Source organism: Schistocerca piceifrons, chromosome 10 (genome assembly GCF_021461385.2).
Source record: "Schistocerca piceifrons isolate TAMUIC-IGC-003096 chromosome 10, iqSchPice1.1, whole genome shotgun sequence".
NCBI classification, from domain to species: domain Eukaryota; kingdom Metazoa; phylum Arthropoda; class Insecta; order Orthoptera; family Acrididae; genus Schistocerca; species Schistocerca piceifrons.
This window is the reverse complement of record NC_060147.1, coordinates 96909958-96932086: the sequence shown is the minus strand read 5'-3', so window position 1 is coordinate 96932086 and position 22129 is coordinate 96909958. Positions and strand designations below refer to the sequence as shown.

At 42.1% G+C, this 22129-nt stretch overlaps 1 protein-coding gene across 1 annotated transcript in view; it reads right to left on the bottom strand.

Moving 5' to 3' along the window:
- Nucleotides 1-22129, bottom strand: part of LOC124718721 — a 181759-nt gene that overhangs the window by 38731 nt on the left and 120899 nt on the right. Inside the window, exons 26-30 of the mRNA XM_047244339.1 lie at nucleotides 16303-16494; nucleotides 14200-14535; nucleotides 12882-13043; nucleotides 9018-9254; nucleotides 1921-2146 (exon numbers count right to left, since the gene is read on the bottom strand). Coding sequence (XP_047100295.1) covers nucleotides 1921-2146; nucleotides 9018-9254; nucleotides 12882-13043; nucleotides 14200-14535; nucleotides 16303-16494 — 1153 coding nt within the window. The remainder of the gene's footprint in view (nucleotides 1-1920; nucleotides 2147-9017; nucleotides 9255-12881; nucleotides 13044-14199; nucleotides 14536-16302; nucleotides 16495-22129) is intronic.

Sequence of the window (22129 nt, the reverse complement as noted above, 5' to 3'; positions counted from 1 at the left end):
TCATCTCCCAGTAACTACTGCAACCTACATCTTTCTGAATCTGCTTAGTGTATTCATCTCTTGGTCTCCCTCTACGATTTTTACCTTCCACACTGCCCTCCAATACTAAATTGGTGATCCCTTGATGTCTCAGAACATGTCCTACCAACTGATCCCTTCTTCTAGTCAAGTTGTGCCACAAACTTCTCTTCTCCCCAATCCTATTCAATACCTCCTCATTAGTTATGTGATCTACCCATCTAATCTTCAGCATTCTTCTGTAGCACCACATTTCAAAAGCTCCTATTCTCTTCTTATCCAAACTATTTATCGTCCATGTTTCACTTCCATACATGGCTACACTCCATACAAATACTTTCAGAAACGACTTCCTGACGCTTAAATCTTTACTCGATGTTAACAAATTTCTCTTCTTCAGAAACGCTTTCCTTGCCATTGCCAGTCTACATTTTATATCCTCTCTACATCGACCATTATCAGTTATTTTGCTCCCTAAATAGCAAAACACCTTTACTACTTTAAGTGTCTCATTTCCTAATCTATTTCCCTCAGCATCACCTGACTTAATTCGACTACATTCCATTATCCTCACTTTGCTTTTGTTGATGTTCATCTTATACCCTCCTTTCAAGACACTGTCTATTCCGTTCAACTGCTCTTCCAAGTCCTTTGCTGTGTCTGACAGAATTACAATGTCATCAGCGAACCTCAAAGTTTTTATTTCTTTTCCATGGATTTTAATACGTACTCCGAACTTTTCTTTTGTTTCCTTTACTGCTTGCTCACTACACAGATTGAATAACATTGGGGAGAGGCTACAACCCTGTCTCACTCCCTTCCCAACCACTGCTTCCCTTTCATGTCCCTTGACTCTTATAACTGCCATCTGGTTTCTGTACAAATTGTAAATAGCCTTTCGCTCCCTGTATTTTACCCCTGCCACCTTCAGAATTTGAAAGAGAGTATTCCAGTCAACATTGTCAAAAGCTTTCTCTAAGTCTACAAGTGCTAGAAACGTAGGTTTGCCTTTCCTTAATCTCTCTTCTAAGATAAGTCGTAAGGTTAGTATTGCCTCACATGTTCCAATATTTCTATGGAATCTAAACTGATCTTCCCTGAGGTTGGCTTCTACCAGTTTTTCCATTCGTCTGTAAAGAATTCATGTTAGTATTTTGCATCATAATAACATTCAGTTAAATTTTTAATTTGGAATTTTTGTATCGGTGTTTGTTTTTGTATGTTTCTAGTCTTTCAGCCCCCTTTTAACTTGGCTCAATTCATAAATTATAAACACAACTTGCACGCAAGCAGGCCTGAAATCTGAGGGACTCCAAATGTCATCTGGTCATTAGCATAACTTAAAAGTATACGAAACTTGATTTTATTTGTAAGACATGACATAATTCTAATACAGGGCTTGTCTGATGCCATTAAAATGAAGTCACAAACCACCAAAATAAAAAGAGTTGCATCAGCTGAAGGGGGACAGTTGTCAAGAGTCTTGGGAGAATATCAATGGGGTGTAGCAAGCTGGAGCTCTGACAGTTAAGGTGTGCATGTTTTTCAAGACGTCACTGCACTGTTCTTGCCAAGTGTTAGTGTGGCAACGATAATGCAATGACATATTTTGGTGCATTTCACTTATGTTGTTTTTTTTTTTTTTTACCATTCAATAATCAACAAACATTACTCAAAGTTTTGTAAAATTAAGACTGTGTCAAACAAAAAATTGACAAGTGGTCTGCCAAGCCTGGGCACTCGATGAACTCGAGATAAGATTTTCCACAGGGGCTGTGCATTTGAAATTCTGAATTATTAGTGGAAGCTCATACTAACGTAATTTGAAATAAATGCAGTTGGATCTCACAAAGTCCTCCTCTAAGCTCTCGGTGCTAGCCATCTCTAGTCAGTGGTACTCACGCTTGCAGGGTCGGTCCGGGAAGATCCTGGCGAACCCGGGCCGGCAGAGGCAGCGTGGGTGGCCATCTGCAGCCCTCTGGCACACCTCGTTGCGTGCCGCGCTGCACTCGGGCCGGCAAGACGAGGACGTCGAAGTGCTGCCACCGCCCACACCGGCCGTTAGCAGCACGTTGCCGCTCGCTCCGTCTGAATCCTGCCGCGAGCCCTGCTCGTCCTCCTTGTCCACCTGTCCGTATCCACACATTGGAGTTGTACATCACCCAAGGTGATCACAAGTCAGCTTGAAAGTCACCAAACAGTAGGTCAGAAGTTGGTACAATAGGCACGTAGACATGCCGGTTTCCATCCTGTCGAAGTCTGATATCACAGTGTAGCCTTTGCAGAGTCTGAGAAATTGTGCTTTGGATTGAATTTCTCTATCTGAAAGTATTTCTTAATTTGCTAGAAATGGTCACTATCAGCATTTATAATGTGCGGCTAGTGATGTCTGCTGCCAATGGATGGACAGCAAAAGAAATATACAGAGAAATGAAAGTTGCACTGAGTGCACATAGAAAGTAAAAAAGTTTTTAAAATGAAGGATTTCGATTTGTGGCAGAGAGACATGGACTTTAACAAAAGAAAAATTTGAAAATTAAGGGTTGTGTTGGAACCTGTGGGGAGAGATACATGTTGGAAATTATTAAGAGAAATGGGAAAACTAATGCATCAGGTAAAGACTGGAATGGATGACATAGTTATGATTGAAAAAAAAGTAGATGGTCACAGGAATTTCTTGGCAGGTTTCCAAGAACCTACTGGAAGCTGAGTAAATGACACTAGAAAAATGTGGAAGACTAGCGTGAATGCATTTAGCTGCAGACTGCAATGCACATTGTAGTTTAGACAAGGTCTTCAGCCAGTATGGGGTGTCAAAAAGCTGATTGTGATGAATGTGACCTATCAAATATTGGAGTCTACTGACAGCGTGATGATAGTGCTTAATCTCAGTCAGAGTGACAGCCTACAATCATCACAACCAAAGACTTCACTGACCACTGTGAGAGGGTGTAAGGAGACATGAGATGGGAGGAACCCCAGACATCATGAGGCTACTTGGCTATCAATCAGCATTCTATATGTAATTGTTTCTGACACTTTTTTTGGTAGTGCTTGGACTCTAGCATGACTTCTTTGGTAGATCTTCTGGCTGGTCATACATCTCTTTTACAATGTGAAGGCTCTGATTATCTTTGGACGCTCGCTCTTACCATATTTTGCTGTTGTGCAAAGAAGTGAAATAAATCACTTCTGTTTCAACTTCCAGTTGTTATACATATAAATTGTTATTTTAAAATAATTTATATGTTATACATATAAATTACTATTTAAAAATAATTTATATGTTGACCAGAAACTGCAGTAACTCAAACAGGTGAGTTGCACAGTCAGACCGACAGCACACTGAGACACACGCCCAGCTACGATTCGCATGCGCAGACCAGAAATTGACTGGAGCTAATCACATGTGGGTTATCACACCACGGGGCTGTTATTTAGACTCACACTCCAGCTCCAGAAGTCACTTCCAGTGCAACAAGCAACCTTTGAATGACTCTTGCCACGACATCACTCACTACAATGGGATGCCTCTCCCCTCTGCAGGTTGCCCAGGGACCAGACTTAGCCCACTTAATGGTGCCGTGCTGGGATGCCTCGGTATACTCTACTTCACTACTTCTTCACCACTCTGACAGTGCCAGACGTAGTACTGGTAGTATTTCTACAAATTTAGAAAATTCATACAGTTCTCTCCTCAGGACATCATCAGCGAAGTATGAACCGGAGAAATTCCGAGGGTGGCGATTCTGTTACAACTTTCTGTACTTTAACATCTGCCTGAGACTCCAGACTTTAACTATTGCTTGCTATTTCAGAACTTAACTTGTTCAAATAACTGGTAAACTATATGTTACACTCCAGAATTTAATTTGGTCAAACTTATGACCTTTCAACTTTGTGGAACTCTTTAAGTTATCTTTCAAATAACTTCCGGGAATTCAGCCAGGTAACACTTTCAGCGACCGCCGATATTTCGGCGGGAGAACACCCCGCCATTTTCAAGGCAAACTGCAACGGACAGGCGACGTACATGCAAATTTAATACCTCGGTTCTCGGACCCAAGCAGGAAAGATAACACACACACACTGAACACTAGTGCCACCAAAGATGGCCAAAGTCAGAGCTATCGATAGTGAGACTATGAATTCGCAGGTGAGGTAGCATTGAGTCTGTCCCTCTGTTTCTTGACAAGGGAGAGAGCCGGAATCCAAACAGAGTTTAAACAGAAACCTCCATCCCTGTTAACAAGGTTGCTCGCTAATTTAATCTCAACTGCCTCCCGAATCACACTGTCCCAATAGCTGGACGTGCATGCCAATATCTCGGTGTTATTATATAACATGGAGTGACCAGTATCCAAGCAATGTTCGGCAATAGCAGATCTATTTGGCTGCTGTAATCGTGTGTGCCGTTTATGCTCAGTACATCTGTCCTCCACGGTCCTGATAGTTTGACCAATATATGCCATGCCGCAGCTACAAGGGACACGATATACACCCGCCTTACGCAGTCCAAGATCATCCTTAACGGAACTCAAAAGTGCTCTAATTTTAGATGGAGGTCGGAAAACACATTTCACATCGTATTTCCGTAAAATACGACCGATCTTATTGGACGTGTTTCCTACGTAAGGCAAGAAGGCAGTAGACTTAGGTGTTGACTCAGAATTATCATCAATCACCTGATGTACAGTTGGTCGATAGCGCAACGCACGTTCAATCTGTCCATCACTGTAACCATTTTGACGAAATGTAACTTCAAGATGGGACAGCTCAGCTGGCAAAGTCTCAGCGTCAGAAACGATATGTGCCCTGTGTACCAAGGTACGAAGTACCCCTTCACGCTGAGCCGAATGGTGACAACTATTAGCTTGTAAGTACAAGTCGGTGTGAGTACGTTTCCTGTATACTGCATGTCCCAATGATCCATCATCCTTCCTCCTAACCAACACGTCGAGAAAGGGAAGGCAACCATCCTTTTCCACCTCCATCGTAAAACGAATGTTCGGGTGGATCGAGTTCAGATGTTCTAGAAAGACATTAAAATTCTCCCTACCGTGAGGCCAAACAACGAAGGTATCGTCAACGTATCTATAGAAACAGGCGGGTTTTAAAGGCGCCGACTCCAATGCACGTTCCTCGAAGTCTTCCATAAACAAATTTGCGATCACTTTAGGCATGTGTTGACATCCACTTACTTTTTATTTAATGACCAGTATTACGAGCAGACAGATGGAGTTGCGATGGGTAGTCCGTTGTCTCCTGTGATCGCAAATTTGTTTATGGAAGACTTCGAGGAACGTGCATTGGAGTCGGCGCCTTTAAAACCCGCCTGTTTCTATAGATACGTTGACGATACCTTCGTTGTTTGGCCTCACGGTAGGGAGAATTTTAATGTCTTTCTAGAACATCTGAACTCGATCCACCCGAACATTCGTTTTACGATGGAGGTGGAAAAGGATGGTTGCCTTCCCTTTCTCGACGTGTTGGTTAGGAGGAAGGATGATGGATCATTGGGACATGCAGTATACAGGAAACGTACTCACACCGACTTGTACTTACAAGCTAATAGTTGTCACCATTCGGCTCAGCGTGAAGGGGTACTTCGTACCTTGGTACACAGGGCACATATCGTTTCTGACGCTGAGACTTTGCCAGCTGAGCTGTCCCATCTTGAAGTTACATTTCGTCAAAATGGTTACAGTGATGGACAGATTGAACGTGCGTTGCGCTATCGACCAACTGTACATCAGGTGATTGATGATAATTCTGAGTCAACACCTAAGTCTACTGCCTTCTTGCCTTACGTAGGAAACACGTCCAATAAGATCGGTTGTATTTTACGGAAATACGATGTGAAATGTGTTTTCCGACCTCCATCTAAAATTAGAGCACTTTTGAGTTCCGTTAAGGATGATCTTGGACTGCGTAAGGCGGGTGTATATCGTGTCCCTTGTAGCTGCGGCATGGCATATATTGGTCAAACTATCAGGACCGTGGAGGACAGATGTACTGAGCATAAACGGCACACACGATTACAGCAGCCAAATAGATCTGCTATTGCCGAACATTGCTTGGATACTGGTCACTCCATGTTATATAATAACACCGAGATATTGGCATGCACGTCCAGCTATTGGGACAGTGTGATTCGGGAGGCAGTTGAGATTAAATTAGCGAGCAACCTTGTTAACAGGGATGGAGGTTTCTGTTTAAACTCTGTTTGGATTCCGGCTCTCTCCCTTGTCAAGAAACAGAGGGACAGACTCAATGCTACCTCACCTGCGAATTCATAGTCTCACTATCGATAGCTCTGACTTTGGCCATCTTTGGTGGCACTAGTGTTCAGTGTGTGTGTGTTATCTTTCCTGCTTGGGTCCGAGAACCGAGGTATTAAATTTGCATGTACGTCGCCTGTCCGTTGCAGTTTGCCTTGAAAATGGCGGGGTGTTCTCCCGCCGAAATATCGGCGGTCGCTGAAAGTGTTACCTGGCTGAATTCCCGGAAGTTATTTGAAAGTTGTATACGCCAGGAGAAACTCAGGTCTCTCTTTAAGTTATTTTTGTTGTGGATCACTCACTTCAAGAAACCCAAATTCGTTTGTGTGACATTTCTGTTGCAATGGGACATACTATACCACTACAGTGAGTATCTATTTTTATGTGCCACATGAATCATTTACGTGCTGCATTCTCCTTTTGAGACAGGATGTAAGACTTACTGCTAACAATGCTTTTTCTCTTGTCATTTTGAGGGACTTAATAGTGATGAGCCAAAACGTGATAAGCACTGCCCACCATGAGAGTGAATGCTGCCCCTTGGCATTGCAGCCAAGTAATGGAGTAAAGCCAAAGACGAATGCAGAATCATTGCAGTAATGATATGAGCCAAAAATGTGAAATATACTGACAGAAGTGATTTTGACAAAGGCCAAATTGTTATGGCTCAGCGCCTGGAAAAAGAGCATCTCTGAAGGGCAAAGCTGGTCAACTGTTGGTGTGCTACTGTCATAAATATCTACGGGAAGTGGTCAAAGGATGGTGAAACCACCAGTAGGCACTAAGGTGTCTAACATCCTTCCTCCATCACAGAATGAGGATGTCACAGGCTTGCCCACTCTGCAACACAGAATGGGGATGACCTGCAGATCTGATGATAGAGTGCAAGTGTTTCATTGCACACCATTCTGTGCACATTGTTGAACATGCTACTATGCAGCAGAATGACCCCTATGTATTCCACTGTCGACCTAGTGACATTGTCACTTACAACACTAGTGGGCAAGGGATCATAGAAACTGAGCCACAGACCAGTGGAATTGTGCAGCTTTGCCAAGTGAATCGAGATTCTCGTTAAACCAGATCAACAGTCATGTCCAGGTACGCTGTCATCCAGCTAACAGCTGCTCGAAATGTGCACTGTGCCACAGATGCAGACTGGTGGGGGACATTTACGTAGGCTTCCACGAGATCCATGGTGGTAATCAAAGGCACTGTGACAGATGTGGCCTGTATGATCACTATTATGGAACACCTGCATCCCTTTACGTTTGATACCTTCCCTGAAGGCAAAGTTGGTATTGATGTCTGCACCACCAAAACTGCCCAATCTGAACCCAACGGAACACATCAGGGGATGATGTCGGGCACTAGCTCTCTGTCCACAACCCAGTATTGTGTACAGTGAAACCCCACTTTCACACTTTACAAGGGACTTAAAAAAAATTGGTGTAAACCGCAGGAAAATGTAAAATGTGGGAAATAATGCTTTAAGCCGTAAAAGTTGCGTACCCTCTTGCACTTGATGTATGATATATGTACATAACAGGCATCAACAGACTTCTCAGGGACTTTTTTGTCTAATGAAGGTTTGTTACCTAATAAAAATTGCTGATGTAATTGGAACTGATAACTGTCTGGTAAGTATGAACGTTTGACTCAATTTCACATCATAATCAATGTTTTTGAAAGCCTGCAGATGTCATTCATTATTTAAATAATGAAATACTGCACTAGTTACGTATGTTTTCATGCTTACCACGACACGTTTCGAGCATTTTTTCTCATTGTCAAGTGTAAATATGTATTTTGTATGGTGTTGGAATGTGTGTTACTCTGTGTCTCTTGCACTGTAGTAGTCTTTTTGAGGTGACCAGGTACTGTGCCTCATCGGTTATGTAGAAAAACACACAAACACACACACACACACACACACACACACACACACACACACACACACACACACAAGTAGCACTCCACTTGGCCACACGCCAAGACATGCTAAATATGGTTCGACAAAGCTGTCACAATGATCACAACAATTATGAAGCTGCATTTGCGCAGTAGAGACGGTTTGGAAACGATTGTGATTGGTCACAACATCTTCATTCGAAGTTTCGAACAAACCTAGTTACTCCCATCAGCCACCACACCATAGGGCTTGGCAGTGGCAGGAGATACGGCATGAATTGTTACAACTTTTACTCGTTTATCGGTTAAAATCAGTTGAGTAGAGTGCCCTGGTGTCAAAGAAACTTAACCACTTAATATTTGTAAACACTACTGGGCGTCCAACATCATGCCAGCATCATATTTTGTCCACAAACATTTTTTTGTAATGCATAAATCGCGGGAAAATTATAAATATGTTGACGCAAAATCAGGTGCAAATTAACATTGTGGGCATAGGAAATTTGACGGGACCAATAAAAAATGTCGTAAACGGTGGGAAAACGTTAATTCTTGGAACATAAAAGTGGGGTTACACTGTAATTTACAAGAATTACATGACCTGTGCATAGACATATACCTCAAGAAGACTACAGAGAACTTATCTGCTGCCCAGAATCGCTGCTGTATTGCATTTCATAGATAGACCAACATGTTGTAAAGCAGTTGCTCATAAAATTTTGGCTCATCAATTTATGTTATACTTATGCTTAACATTGTGGAATGGAAAGTGCCTTAATACAGTGTCTACGCAGCAGGCAGCCTTACCTCATACTCAATGATGCCAGGCGGCAGCGGGGCTCCACTGGGAGGAGGCAGCTTGTGGTGCGGATCGGTCACCACTACGAAGAAGGTGTCTCCCGTGCCCTCCGTGCGATCCCCGGGCCTGTCCCCGGCCCCCGCTGGCGGTGGGGGCGGTGAGCCCGCGGTGGTCACTGGTGTCATCACCGTGGAGACGGCACTGGTGGTGGACACTCCCACTGGGAAGGGCTGCGTAGCACTCACCTGGGTAAACACACGGCCACTCCGTAAGCTTTGATCTCGCACACACTCTTCTCTCATACACTATGCTAGCGTGGGGCTCTCGAACCTAGTTTTCATAAACCTAATTCACAATACTACCTTTAGCTGGCTGTATAAGTGCCCTAATACAAAATTTGTAGATTTGGTTCTAGCTGCCATATATCCCCTTCTATAGTCAATAGTTCTGTACTGTTTCCTAATGAACCAAATACAAGTGTACAGAATATAGGACCATCTTTGTGACTGGACTGAAGAGCTGCTGTCAAATAGGACCAGTATGTCATTCTTAACAGGGAGAAATCATCAGTCATAAAAGTCGCTTCAGGTGCACTGCAAGAGAGTGTCATAGGGTAATTACTTTTCACAGTACTTACATATAACCCAGTGGATAACGTCGGAAGCTCTGTGAGACTGTCAGCTTCTGACTTTGTTCACTGGGTTATATATAAGTATTGTGAAAAATATTACCCTATCAGTCTCTTGCAGTACACCTGAAGCAACTTTAATGACTGAAGATTTTTCTCTGTTACAAATGACGTACTGGTTTTATCTGATAGCAGCTCTTGAGTCCAGTCACAAAGGTGGTCCAACATTTCGTACACTTGTATTTGGTTCACTAGAAAACAATATAGAACCATTGATTGTAGAAGAGGAAATATGGCAGATAGAACCAAATTTGGTCATTGGGAATCGAGGTGTGCCCACAAAACTGCAGGTACCTGATCTTATAATTATCCTCAGTCATTGTCACCTACTTAGCATCCCATTCCTTTCCAGTTACTGGATACCAGAGTGTTGTTTAAATAGAGGAAAGAAAAGTATTAAAAGCCTATCACCATCAGTTTTGTTTGTTTGCTAAAATAACTGAAATTAATTAACACTGAAGTCTCAATAAGTTAAGTGTTCTTCAATAATATTTAGAGGGAAAGTCAGTCTTGTAAATTGATTGCAGACAAAGTAAAATAAAGTAACTGAAATTAAAGTCATTCTAGTAACCTCAAATCAAAGAGAAAAATAAATTAAGTTCACACATTTCATATCTGTTTCTATTGTAATAATGCTATTGTGTACTGGCATGGTTTGTGTTTTGGCATCGTCAATCTGTTGGAAGCCAATAGCTGCTTATTTAAACCAGAAAATGTTAATAGTAACTACAGTATAAATATCTTTCCCAAATTAACATATCTGAGTATTACTGTGATAAGACAATTGCTTTTGCAATTCATCTTGTGTTGTGAGAAACATGTCAACTTTTTGTTGCCACACTTTAGAGCCAAACTGTTAGGTATTCTTTGCTGTCCATATTATCGATCAGATATTGGACAAACAGTGCCCAATTGGGCTGGTAACCGTATTGATTAATTTCTGTATTATTTCCATTACTTTTGTCATGGACTCTTTGAGTCATGTGGTACCATTTTTTTTTTTTTTTCGTGTTTCATGTGAGTGATGGCATTTTTTAAGAACCAAACAAAATTCAAATAAATAGAAAGTGCGGAGCAGAATAGGTTACTATTTAGAATGACTTGTACATTTCCCTCCACAGACCAGTCAGATTTTCGTTGGAGGCAATAGCCTCATCCAAAATCAAGCACATTAGGTAAATATGATCACAATCATATTGTTGCATTGATTAATGAGTAAGGGGGGAGATTACAATGGAGAGGCATCTGGACATGATGAGATGCCAAAGTACCTGCCTCCAAATCATCTAATGTAGTCCCTCTGCAATGTTCACTTGTAAGCTGGTTGAGATGAAGCTGCATTCACTGGCAGCAGCAATTCCAACCGGTTTTGAAACTGACTGTCATTGATGGGATATGACGCTCATCTGCAGACCCTGTAAGTTAGAGTCTCTTCATGACCACTGAACTAACTCTGTATTACATGGCTGTGAGCGATACACCATTCCTTACGGACACATTATACAGTCCGCATTCAGGCACCAACAAATCAGGTAAGTAAATTCACATAATGGGCACATCCAAACACAATATCTCCTTTTTGTCGTATCTCTATGTTGACCATATTAGTGCAATGATTCAATGCAACACATGTGATTTTCAAATTTTCTTTTCATCTCGTTGATACACATGTTCCTGACATATGTTTGCACTTTCTGCTGCTTTAAATATTTACTTTATTGTTGACAGCCAAAAAGGTTATATGTGTTTTGAAGTGCTCAGCAAGTTTTTGATTCTGAATGCAGCAAAGAATTTGCATTAAATGTTTCCTGAAAAATGGAATAAAGTGCAGCATCACATTCAGCATGTTGACTGTGGCTTTTGGGGAACCTACTATAAGTAACATTAGAGTTTACGAGTGGTATAAATGTCCAGAAGACATTGAAAACAGTGACTGCTTTGGAGAGCCAAGTACACCAGTTACTGACATCTGTGTAAAACAAGTAAAGAAAATGCTTTAGGGAGGTTGCTGATGATGTCAGCATATGCTGTGGCTCATGCCAAGCAATTTTTTCAGGTGTTTTGGGCGGGAAATGTGTAGCAGCAAAGTTTGTTCCAAATTTGTTGAATTTCGACCAAAAACAACTTGCTATAGACATTGCTCTGTAATGGCTGAATGAAGTTGACAATGATCCAGAACTTCTAAAGAAGCCTATAACAGATGAGAAAACATGAGTATATGGGTGTGATGTTGAAATGAAGGCCCAATCATCCCAATGGAAACTGCATGAAGAGCCAAGACCAAAACAAAAATTGACAAGTTCCACCATATGTGACGGTTCTTCTCACTGTTGTCTTTGATCATAATGGGCAGTGCATCATGAGTTTCTGCCTTACAGTCATATGGTCAATAAACAATACTACCTGGGAGTTATGCACCATTTGCATGAAGCAGTCCAAAGAAAATGTCCAGAATTGTGACAAAACCATTGCATCATGATAATGCTGCGGCTTACATCTCAATGCTTCTTCATGATTTTTTTGGCAAAAAAACAAAATAGTTATGTTACCTCAGCCACCATATTCAATGGACATGGCCACTGTGACTTCTTTCTATTCCTGAGGCTGAAGAGAACTGTGAAATGATGTCATTTTGCCACCACTGATGGGATGAAACAGAATTGCTGAAGGAGCTGAACACCCTAACTACGCATAACATGGGGACAAATGTATTACATCTGAGGGGGATTACTTTGAAGTGGACAAAGTTGATGCTAATAAATAAATAAAGATTCTTTAATTAAATCAGAAATTCCCATTACTTTTTGATCACATTTCATACAACACACTTCACTGCCATGACTTACATCACTGGTAGAATGTCAGAAGGCCACCTGCTAACAGTTCTGTACTATTTATAGCACTCCAAAACAACCAGCACACTCTTTAAAGGAGACTGACTAATATTTTGCATGGTGAGCTTATCACATTTCGAGCCTGACCTGTATAGCTGCATCGACAAATGTTGTGTATTACGGCCCACTGTGCACTGAAGACCTGCAAAGTCCACATCTCTATACATTATTCCTGTTTGTACACTAACCAACTGATTGGCTATTAAGTAGAACCAAGACCCCTGAGAAAGACACAGTGAACGTGAAGGAACAATTAGCAAAGGGTCGGCGAAGGTGGTGGACTCCCTTACCGTGGTGGTGACGGTGGCGAAGACACTGGTCGGCCGGAGCAGTGTCTGGGTCTCGGTGACCGTGTCCACAACCGTCGACGTCTGCGTCTTGGTGAGCACGACGGTGCGCGTCACTGGTGGCCGTCCTGCCGTGCTCACCACCTGTGTCTCCGTAGTTGTCACCTGCGGAGCATCATCAAATCAACATCAGCCTCAGCATCATTACTTCTTTCTGGCTCTGTTGTCTCTATCATTTACAAGCAAAGGGTGTCCCAAACATCTGGGGCCAGATGCTAGAGAACCTTAAGTTTTGTTTGCATTCCTATGTTATTCTAGTGGCTGAGAGGCGTAACTGGAGATTCCATTTTTAAAGCACACTGTAACAGTTTTTCTAAAGGATAGAAGTTGAAGTAATGAATTAAAATTTGAAGCAAGGCTGGGACTTGAACCTAGGTGTCCTGCTTACTAGGCAGATGTGCTACACATTACACCACTGTGGCACTGTGGCGAACACAGCTGCACAGATTACCCTAGTCTGACGCCCTCCCTAATGCGAACTTCAATTCGTGCCTCAGCCCATTTTGATTTTCCCCTTCTTAAATCATCATTATTGGCCAGCAGACAGATCACAGTTCTGGACTACCTGCCATATTCACCGGATTTGGTCCCAGCCAACTTCTGGTTGTTCACCAAATTGAAGTTGGCAATGAACGGACACTGTTGTGATGCAAAAAGTAAATCCGAGAAAACTGTTCTGCAGTACTAAATGCATTTCCCAAAAAGGACTACAGTGAATTTTTCAAAACACTTTTATAATGATTTCACCTGTGTATTGATTCAGGGGAAGACTATTTTGAACAAATACAGTGATTTTGTGAACATGGCTTTTATCTTTCATACTCGATGATCCTAACAGCACCGAGACAAATTATGTATCTCTTAACACTTTACAGAGTGAGCAGTGGAACACTCAGATCCAAAACTGCCTGGAGATATGACAATGTGCGCCTTTGCCTGGACAGTTTGGATCACTGGGTGAGAGCAATTTACACACCCACCTTAGAACACTGATCTCACACCTAATGACTGCCTCCTCTTTTTACACCCCAGGAAGTAAATGGTTTTCAAATTATACATTTTCCAATTTTCATTACTAAAGTGACTGGATAATGGTATGAAGGGAGTTTGAAGATGCTTACTACCCAGTACCATAGTTAGTATGTATAAAAATAATTCTACATTTTGTGGTGTACACTGGCCGAGGGCTCTGAACTTGAGGTGCATCTGGTGGTAGGAAGCTAAGCACTACAACCCCAAACATGTAGCTACAGATTCTTACCGTGAGTGTGTGCGTGTGGGTGACAAAGAGGGTGGACGCGGGTGATGAGCCGAGCACGACCTTCTCCTGGTTGGAGCTGGCCACACCCAGGTCCACTTTGCCACGTGACCCACCCGTCTCGCCCGTCTCCACTTCCTCCTCGTCATCCTCATCGGCGATGTCATCGAAGTCGTCAAACAGCCCTCCAGTCCCAGTTGTAGGTCTGGGTCTGGGTCTCGGTCTCAGCACGGGTCGCGGTGTCGGAGTTGCTTTCGTCGTCTGCGGTGTCGTCGGCAGCCGGGCAGCTGTCGGCTTGATGAACAACACCGTCTTGGAGCCCGATGTCACCACCACAGACTGCAATAAGACAGTCTGCATTGGTGTGCTGGTGACACTAGTCTAGATCCTTCTGAAGAAAAAGCGGCGGGGAGGGGGGGGGCGGAGGGGGGTGAGGAGCAAGAGATCGGCACTAGGCTACACAGGGACACCACATCAGCTACAAGTGAAAGAGCTATAGTGGGAGTTCTATGGCGTTCCACTGCGTGCCCATCACTGGACACACTTGCTACACTTATTACTTGGGTAATTGTTAATGTGTTTGCATAACAGTTTTTTATGTTGACATAAATGTTTGCTGGCTGTAGAATTGTGTTCTTTTGTAAAATACCTGCCACTGTATGACAGTTCATTTAGTAAGCCCATGACTGAGTGGTGTGTATGAACTCAGTAAATGTAATGGAATGGTTGAAGTCTGTTGAGGGAATCTGGTATTGATGGCACTGCGTCTCACCCACGAGTTGAAGAACATCTCCAAGGTAATGATCCCCAGTGAAAAAGAATGACCAGCATATTGTTCAGTAATTTGGAAAGGCCGGAAAGTACATTTACCTAAGCATTCAAGTACAATAGAATAGGGAACTCCAGACACAGAAAAGTTAACAGACACAATAATGTTCATTACAATGCTTCTGTAGTACTGGGAGTAGTTATGGAGCTGTAGTGGCTCTGGGAACTCCAATTAGGCTATTAGCGGTGTTGCAAAGTATTACTTTTCTTTTGAAAAGAAATATTTGTGGTTCTGGATGTTAGCTGAATCAAGAGAGTCATCTGGAAGACCTACCACAGCTCCAGGATAGAAGGAAGTCATGTAACTGAATTTGTTGTTATTATTGTTTACAAGATAGCCATTTAAAAGACTAAGAAAATAGAAATTGGCTGTCAGGGTACAGGACTACGTTGGGGACCCTGGCAGTCGGTGTTAGGTTGGAATGCATATGGGGAATATGGAGTATGAGCAACAGATTATAGAGGCAGTGCTTAAGCAAGAAGAAGGAATAGGCTGGCAATTCTATGTGGAGTAGCCAAAAAGATGACTGACACAGACAACACAGCTTAAAATAAACTGCCAAAGGGAGCACACTGTAATCAGTTCATGAGTGGGGTGAAGGTATTTTGTTAGAAGAAGACTGAAGAACTCAAAGTTTTCTTTTACTGAGACTAGAGGCTAGAAGTTACTAGGTGTGCTACTGAGACTTAGATAAGCCTTACGCAACAATATGAGTGAAGGTACAGAGTCAGGAATTGGATTCAGTAATAAACATATTAAGTTGTTGCTAGAGATTAATTGAAGATGCTCTCATTCGAATTAGATTGGCATTTCCTTTTTAGTAGTTATTCTTTTCCTTTTTTAATGTGTTCTCATGGCAATGTGTGTTGTTACTGTGGTCCAGTGTTGACAGTTATCTCTGTGCTGCAAGCTTAATAGAACTGAAGAGATCAAATTTTCTACTCCATGTTTCCATGTTGGCTAATAACCACACTAGTTTTACTGTCAGCCTTACACACTGTCAGTATCCTTGTAGGTTGCAAATCCTAGGAGAGAGAGAGAGAGGAAGAGAAAAAAATAGCGTCTGAAGGGTCTTGATGATCTTTCAATGAGCATTTTATAATCAGGCTGGCAATTGTATTCATCTCAGTTAGCTGTATTGGTTGGTGGCAACTGAATGTGAATACCTTGTTTACATGATGAACAATACATCACCACTAACATTATATCATGACCAATACATCCACCAAACTGGCCACTTTTGGACTCTACAGTATGTAGTGGTGTGGATGACTCACAGCAACTTTGCTGGTGCTCGTTGTGACTGAGGAGTCTGTGGAGGAGGGGGTGACAGCAGGTGTCGCGGCAGGCCGGCGTCGGTCTGGGAGGTGCGTCTGCGACCCCTCCAGGTCCACCGTCATTGTCGTCCACGTGCGGTCCAGCGTCGTGGGCGGTGTTGCCACAGCTGCAGATGGTGGAGGCGTCTTCACCTGTGCAGGAGGAAAGCCCCAGATGTAACGCACGCTCTATCGTCCCATCGGTGAGCACACACTTACCGTCTGTCAGTTACGTGTCTGATGGCACAGTACACAGCTGTGTGGGCTCAGAGGAGAGGCACACCAAGTATACAGGTCTGATTGGAAGAATGATGAAAGGGGAGTACCGATCAAAACATACTTTGTGTGGTGGGCATAACTTACACCGTAACAAGGAACAAATATTACACTAACATATTGCTCATATTGCAGTGTTACACCCCAAGGAAGTAACTGTATGGCAAAAATTCAAGGGCAGTAGTTTAAGTTGGTGTGTACCATTCAGGGGTCAATTTTTTTACTTTTAAGTCATCAGTCTTCTGACTGCTTTGGTGCGGGCCTCCATGACTTCCTTTCCTGTCCCAACCTCTTCACCCCAGACTACCAATAATGACAGTATAATCAAGAGAATAGTTTCTTCTCATTACGTAACAAAGATGCTGTGTTGCAGATAAGCAAAGCTTTTGACCAATCAGGCCTTCGTCAGAATAGACAACATACGTGAGTTGCATATTTGTGTGTGTGTGTGTGTGTGTGTGTGTGTGTGTGCGTGTGTGCGTGTGCGTGTGTGCGTGTGTGTGTGTGTGTGGGCGCGCGCGCGCGTACGCACGCAGGCATGCATGTGTGTTGTCTATTCTTATGAACGCCTATTTGGCAAATAGCTTTCTTAGACAATTTTTTATTGTGCCTCTCTGCGACCCAGCATCTCTGCTAATCTTCAATTCTTTGTCAGATATAGTTCAATCTTTATCTTCCTTCATAAGTTTTGTCATGTACAGCTCCCTCTAGTGGCATGCAAGTTATTCTCGGATGATGTCTTAACCCAAGTTTGTCATCTTGTCCCTTCTTCTTGTTGGTTCTTTTTCCCCTCATTCCTTTCCCTGCCAATTCTGTGGAACACCTCTGGGCTTTTTTCCTCATCATTTCACATAATTTTCAATTTTCTCCTATATCACCAAATCTTAAATACTTTGTTTCTCTCCTGTTCTGTTTTTCCAACAGACAACAATTCACTTCTATAGAATACTGTACTTCTAATTTACATTCTCAGAAATCTCTTCTTCAAATTTAGGTGTCTACTTTATTGTAGCATCCATTCCAAGTTTACAAACAGCACCATAATTGCCATTGCTTCTTTGCATAAAGGGCTGAAGTGTAGGGGCAAAACTAACATTCTTATCTTACACTTTCTCTAACCCAAGCTCTTCATTCTTGGTCTTTCATTCTTATTTCTTGCTCCTCGATCTTGTGCATACTGTATATTACCTGCCTTCCCCTATTGCTTATACCTACATGTCTGAGGATTTCAAATATCTTGCACCATTTTACTTTGTCAAATGCTCTTTCTGAGTCAATGAATCATATGAAGGGGTGTTGATTTCTCTTATGTCTTGCCTCCATTATTATAAGGGGAGGGGTAGAGGGAGAGGGAGAGGGAGAGGGAGAGGGAGACAGAAGGGGGGGGGGGGGGTTGGAAGGAGAGATATAGTGGGAAGGGCAATTTGATCATATTATGGTAATTACGGAAGTATTTTTGGATGATTTTAATTCTGATGTTGCATCTTCTCTTTTACAATTATTAATTTTCACCGAGATGGTAATGCCTTTCTATACTGAAAACATTTACACAGAATCCAAGATATCACTACATATGTCTGTGAAGTAGTCCAGATTGTAGCCCATGATAAGCACTTTCAGCAACTTATTGCACTCCAGATCTTGATATGTTTTGATCTTGTTTTATTTTTTAAATTTTGGATCATGATATTAAACCCAAGTTTCATCACAAGTTAAAATTTTGTTGAGGAAGTGCTCACCTTCTCTTTCATAATGTTCCTTTATCTCTGTGCACACTCTCAACCTTTTTCCTTGTGTAGTCGCATCAACTCCTTTGGGACCCATCTTGCACATGTTTTGCGGTACTTCAGCTTGTTACAGATAATGTTATGAAGCGTACTAGTAATAACTTGAACGTCATCAACTATTATTTCCACAGTCACATAATATTGTCATCAATTCGACTTTCAAGTGAGGGAGTTTGACAAACACTGTTCTGGCCGAACAGTTGCATTTCCGTCACTGAACCGTGACCATTTTTGAATGGCTCTACCCAAGTGTAAAAAATTTGCACAGTTCATACAACCTTCACCACAAACTTAACAACATTCTACAGTATATATTCACTGGTTCCTCACCTTCAGCAAGTAAAAAACGAATAACAGAACGTTCTTCAACTGATGTGGACTTTTCAAGCTGACTCGCCATCTTGTAACATATTTTTGTGGTTATAAACAAAACAATGTTGATATATCAGCTGATCAGGGCTCATCCCAGTGATGCCAACTTAAAGCCATAAAAGTCCCAAACTTGCCCTACAAACAGTTTTTTCCCAGACCAATTTGTCTCTTTAATTTTTGAATGACCCTTGTACAATGAATTTAGCATACACCCCTTGATTGCACAACCTCTTTAGTCCACCTGGAATATGTTACTGTGGCAGAGGGCATCTCATTTCAGATGTGGAGCAAACAGCAATGAGGCCCCTTTTTCAGACCCTTATTCAAAAAGGGATGCAACTTATAGAAAAATGTTTACTTTTTGTTGCAAGTATGATCCTTATTTTGTTGAGGAAGAAATTGATTCCACGTTACACAAAAGAGTGTTAATTATCACCCGTTACATCAGATGTGTGACGAATACTTAGACTCTTCCTTCGCAAACATGTACGCCAATAAGAGGCTGAGCCAATAACATGAGATAAGTTGACAGAAATGCAAGGTGCATATTCTCTGAGTCCCAAGAAGATGGTGAAATGCATACTGAGTCTGCCTAGTCACTCCATTGGTAGTGCCCTCACAGAATTGCGCAAGTGTTTAAAGACACATCCTTATAGAATTCATGCTATTCACGAATTGGAAGTGGAATACAATGAAAAATGTGTAGCTGTCCGTCAGTGATTCAAGTCATTTGTAACAACATGAAAGGTAGGAACGAAGATTGGATTTAACATCCCATTGACACCAGGGTCATTAGAGATGGAGTACGAGCTCGGATGATGTCATGGGTGGGGAAGGAAATGAGCCGTCAAAGGAACCATATTGGTGTTTGCTTGGAGCATTTTAAGGAAATCACAGAAAACCAAATTTTGGTTGGCCAGATGCAGATTTGAATCATCATCCTCCTGGGTGTGATTGTAACAACAGGTGGGCAGGAATGCTACAGTTGTTGGCTTTGGTTCGACTAGGCATGATTCCACATTGGTGGATATGTAAATACACAAATTTCACACAGTTGAGCTACAGAAAATTAACATAAGCTCTGAAAGTCCTTTCTGCAGGCACAGTGAGTGAGTGTTTGGTGCAATGTCTTGTTTGCTAATCTTCATCGTATTGTTTCATAGTGTACTGAACACTGAGTCCTATGCACAAAAGGTGCAACAGTTTGTAAACACTATACCTGAATAAGGTAAAAGTATGGTTTCAAGAGGACAATGCTATGGCCCATGGAACCAAGAACAGAGTGACTTTCCTACATCTACATCTACACGGTTACTCTGCAATTCACACTTAAGTGCCTGGCAGAGGGTCCATCGAGCCATTTTCATACTGCTTCTCCTCCATTCCAATCTTTAATGGTGCGTGGGAAAAAGGAACACCTAAATCTTTCCATTTGAGCTCTGATTTCTGTTATTTTATTATGATGATCATTTCTCCCTATGTAGGTGGGTGTCAACAAAATATTTTCGCATTCGGAAGAGAAAGTTGGTGATTGAAATTTCGTAAATAGATCTTGCCGCAAAGAAAACCGCCTTTGTTTCAGTGACTGCCAACCCAACTGGCATGTCACATCAGGACACTGTCACCCCTATTGCGTGATAATACTAAATCAGCTGCCCTTCTTTGCACTTTTTTGATGTTCTCCGTCAATCCCACCTGGTAAGGATCCCACACTGCGCAGCAATACTTCAGCAGAGGATGGACAAGCGTAATGTTGGCTGTCTCTTTAGTGGGTTTGTCGCATCTTCTAAGTGTTCTACCAACAAAGCGCAGTCTTTGTTTCGCCTTCCCCACAATATTATCTATGCAGCCTTTCGAATTTAAGTTGCTTCTAATTGTAATTCCTAGGTATTTAGTCAGATTGACAGCCCTTAGATTTGCGTGATTTTTCACATACCCAAAATTTATTGGATTTCTTTTAGATCAGTGTCTTTATGGGTGAGTTGCAAGGAACTGTTGCCTCCTAAGTCTGCTAATTTATATGCACCTGACTTTTGCTTGTGGGAGTACCTTATCAACGCTGCTTACAAAGCTCACCCTTATGTTATCCTCGAATTGCAGAATGAAACAGAATGAATTATTCTAGAATTATTCTAGAATTCATGTAGAAACATAACAACATGTGTTTAAGGACATGCAACAGTGTATTCAATTATGTGAACTCCATAACGGAGGCCACTTCCAACAAATTTTATAGCTTAATCATTTCCCCATAAAGTTGTGTTACTATTTGAACATACCAAATTGAAAGTTTCCAATCCTGTTAATTGCATGCAAAAATGCAGTGATGGAAAAAAATTCGCAGTACCAAGAAGGAGTTGTGCAAGATAAACGAAAGTTGAGGGGTTGTTTCTACATCTGAAGGATGACATCTATTCAGATTTTGCACCAGTCCCATACAACTGGTACTGGTAGTGACACCATGAGAATGCAAATCAGGTTTGCTTTAAATATGTGCTGTGATGGTCATGAACATTAGTTACACTATGTGATCAAAAGTATCTTTCATATTAGGTGCATTGTGCTGCCACCTGCTGCCAGGTACTCCACATCAGCAACCTCAGTAGTCATTAGACACTGTGGGAGAGCAGAATGGAGCACTCCGTGGAACTCATGAACTTTGAGCTTGGTCAGGTGATTGGGTGTCACTTGTGTCATATGTCCGTACATGACATTTCCACACTCCTAAACATCCCTAGATCTACTGTTCCTGATATTACAGTGAACTGGAAATGTGAAGGGACACGTACAGCACAAAAGCATACACACCAACCTCGTCTGTTGACTGACAGAGACCACCGACAGCTGAAGAGGGTCGTAATGTGTAATAGGCAGAAACCTGTCCAGACCATCATACAGGGATCCCAAACTGCATCAGGACTGCAAGTACTTGACAGTTAGGCGGGAGGTGAGAAAACTTGGATTTCATGGTCGAGCAGCTGCTCATAAGCCACACATCGTGTCGGTAAATGACAAACGACACCTTGCGTGGTGTAAGGAGTGTAAACATTGGACGATTGAACAGTGGAAAAACATTGTGTGGAGTGATGAATCACGGTACATAATACGGCAGTATGATGGCAGGGTGTGGGAATGGCAAATGGCCGGTGAACGTCATCTGCTAGTGTGCGTAGTGCCAACAGTAAAATTTGGAGGCAGTGGCGTTATGGTGCGGTCATTTTTTTCATGGAGGGGCTTGCACTCTTTGTTGTTTTGCATGGCACTATCACAGCACAGGCCTACATTGATGTTTTAAGCACCTTCTTGCTTCCCACTGTTGAAGAGCAATTCAGGGATTGCAATTGCATCTTTGG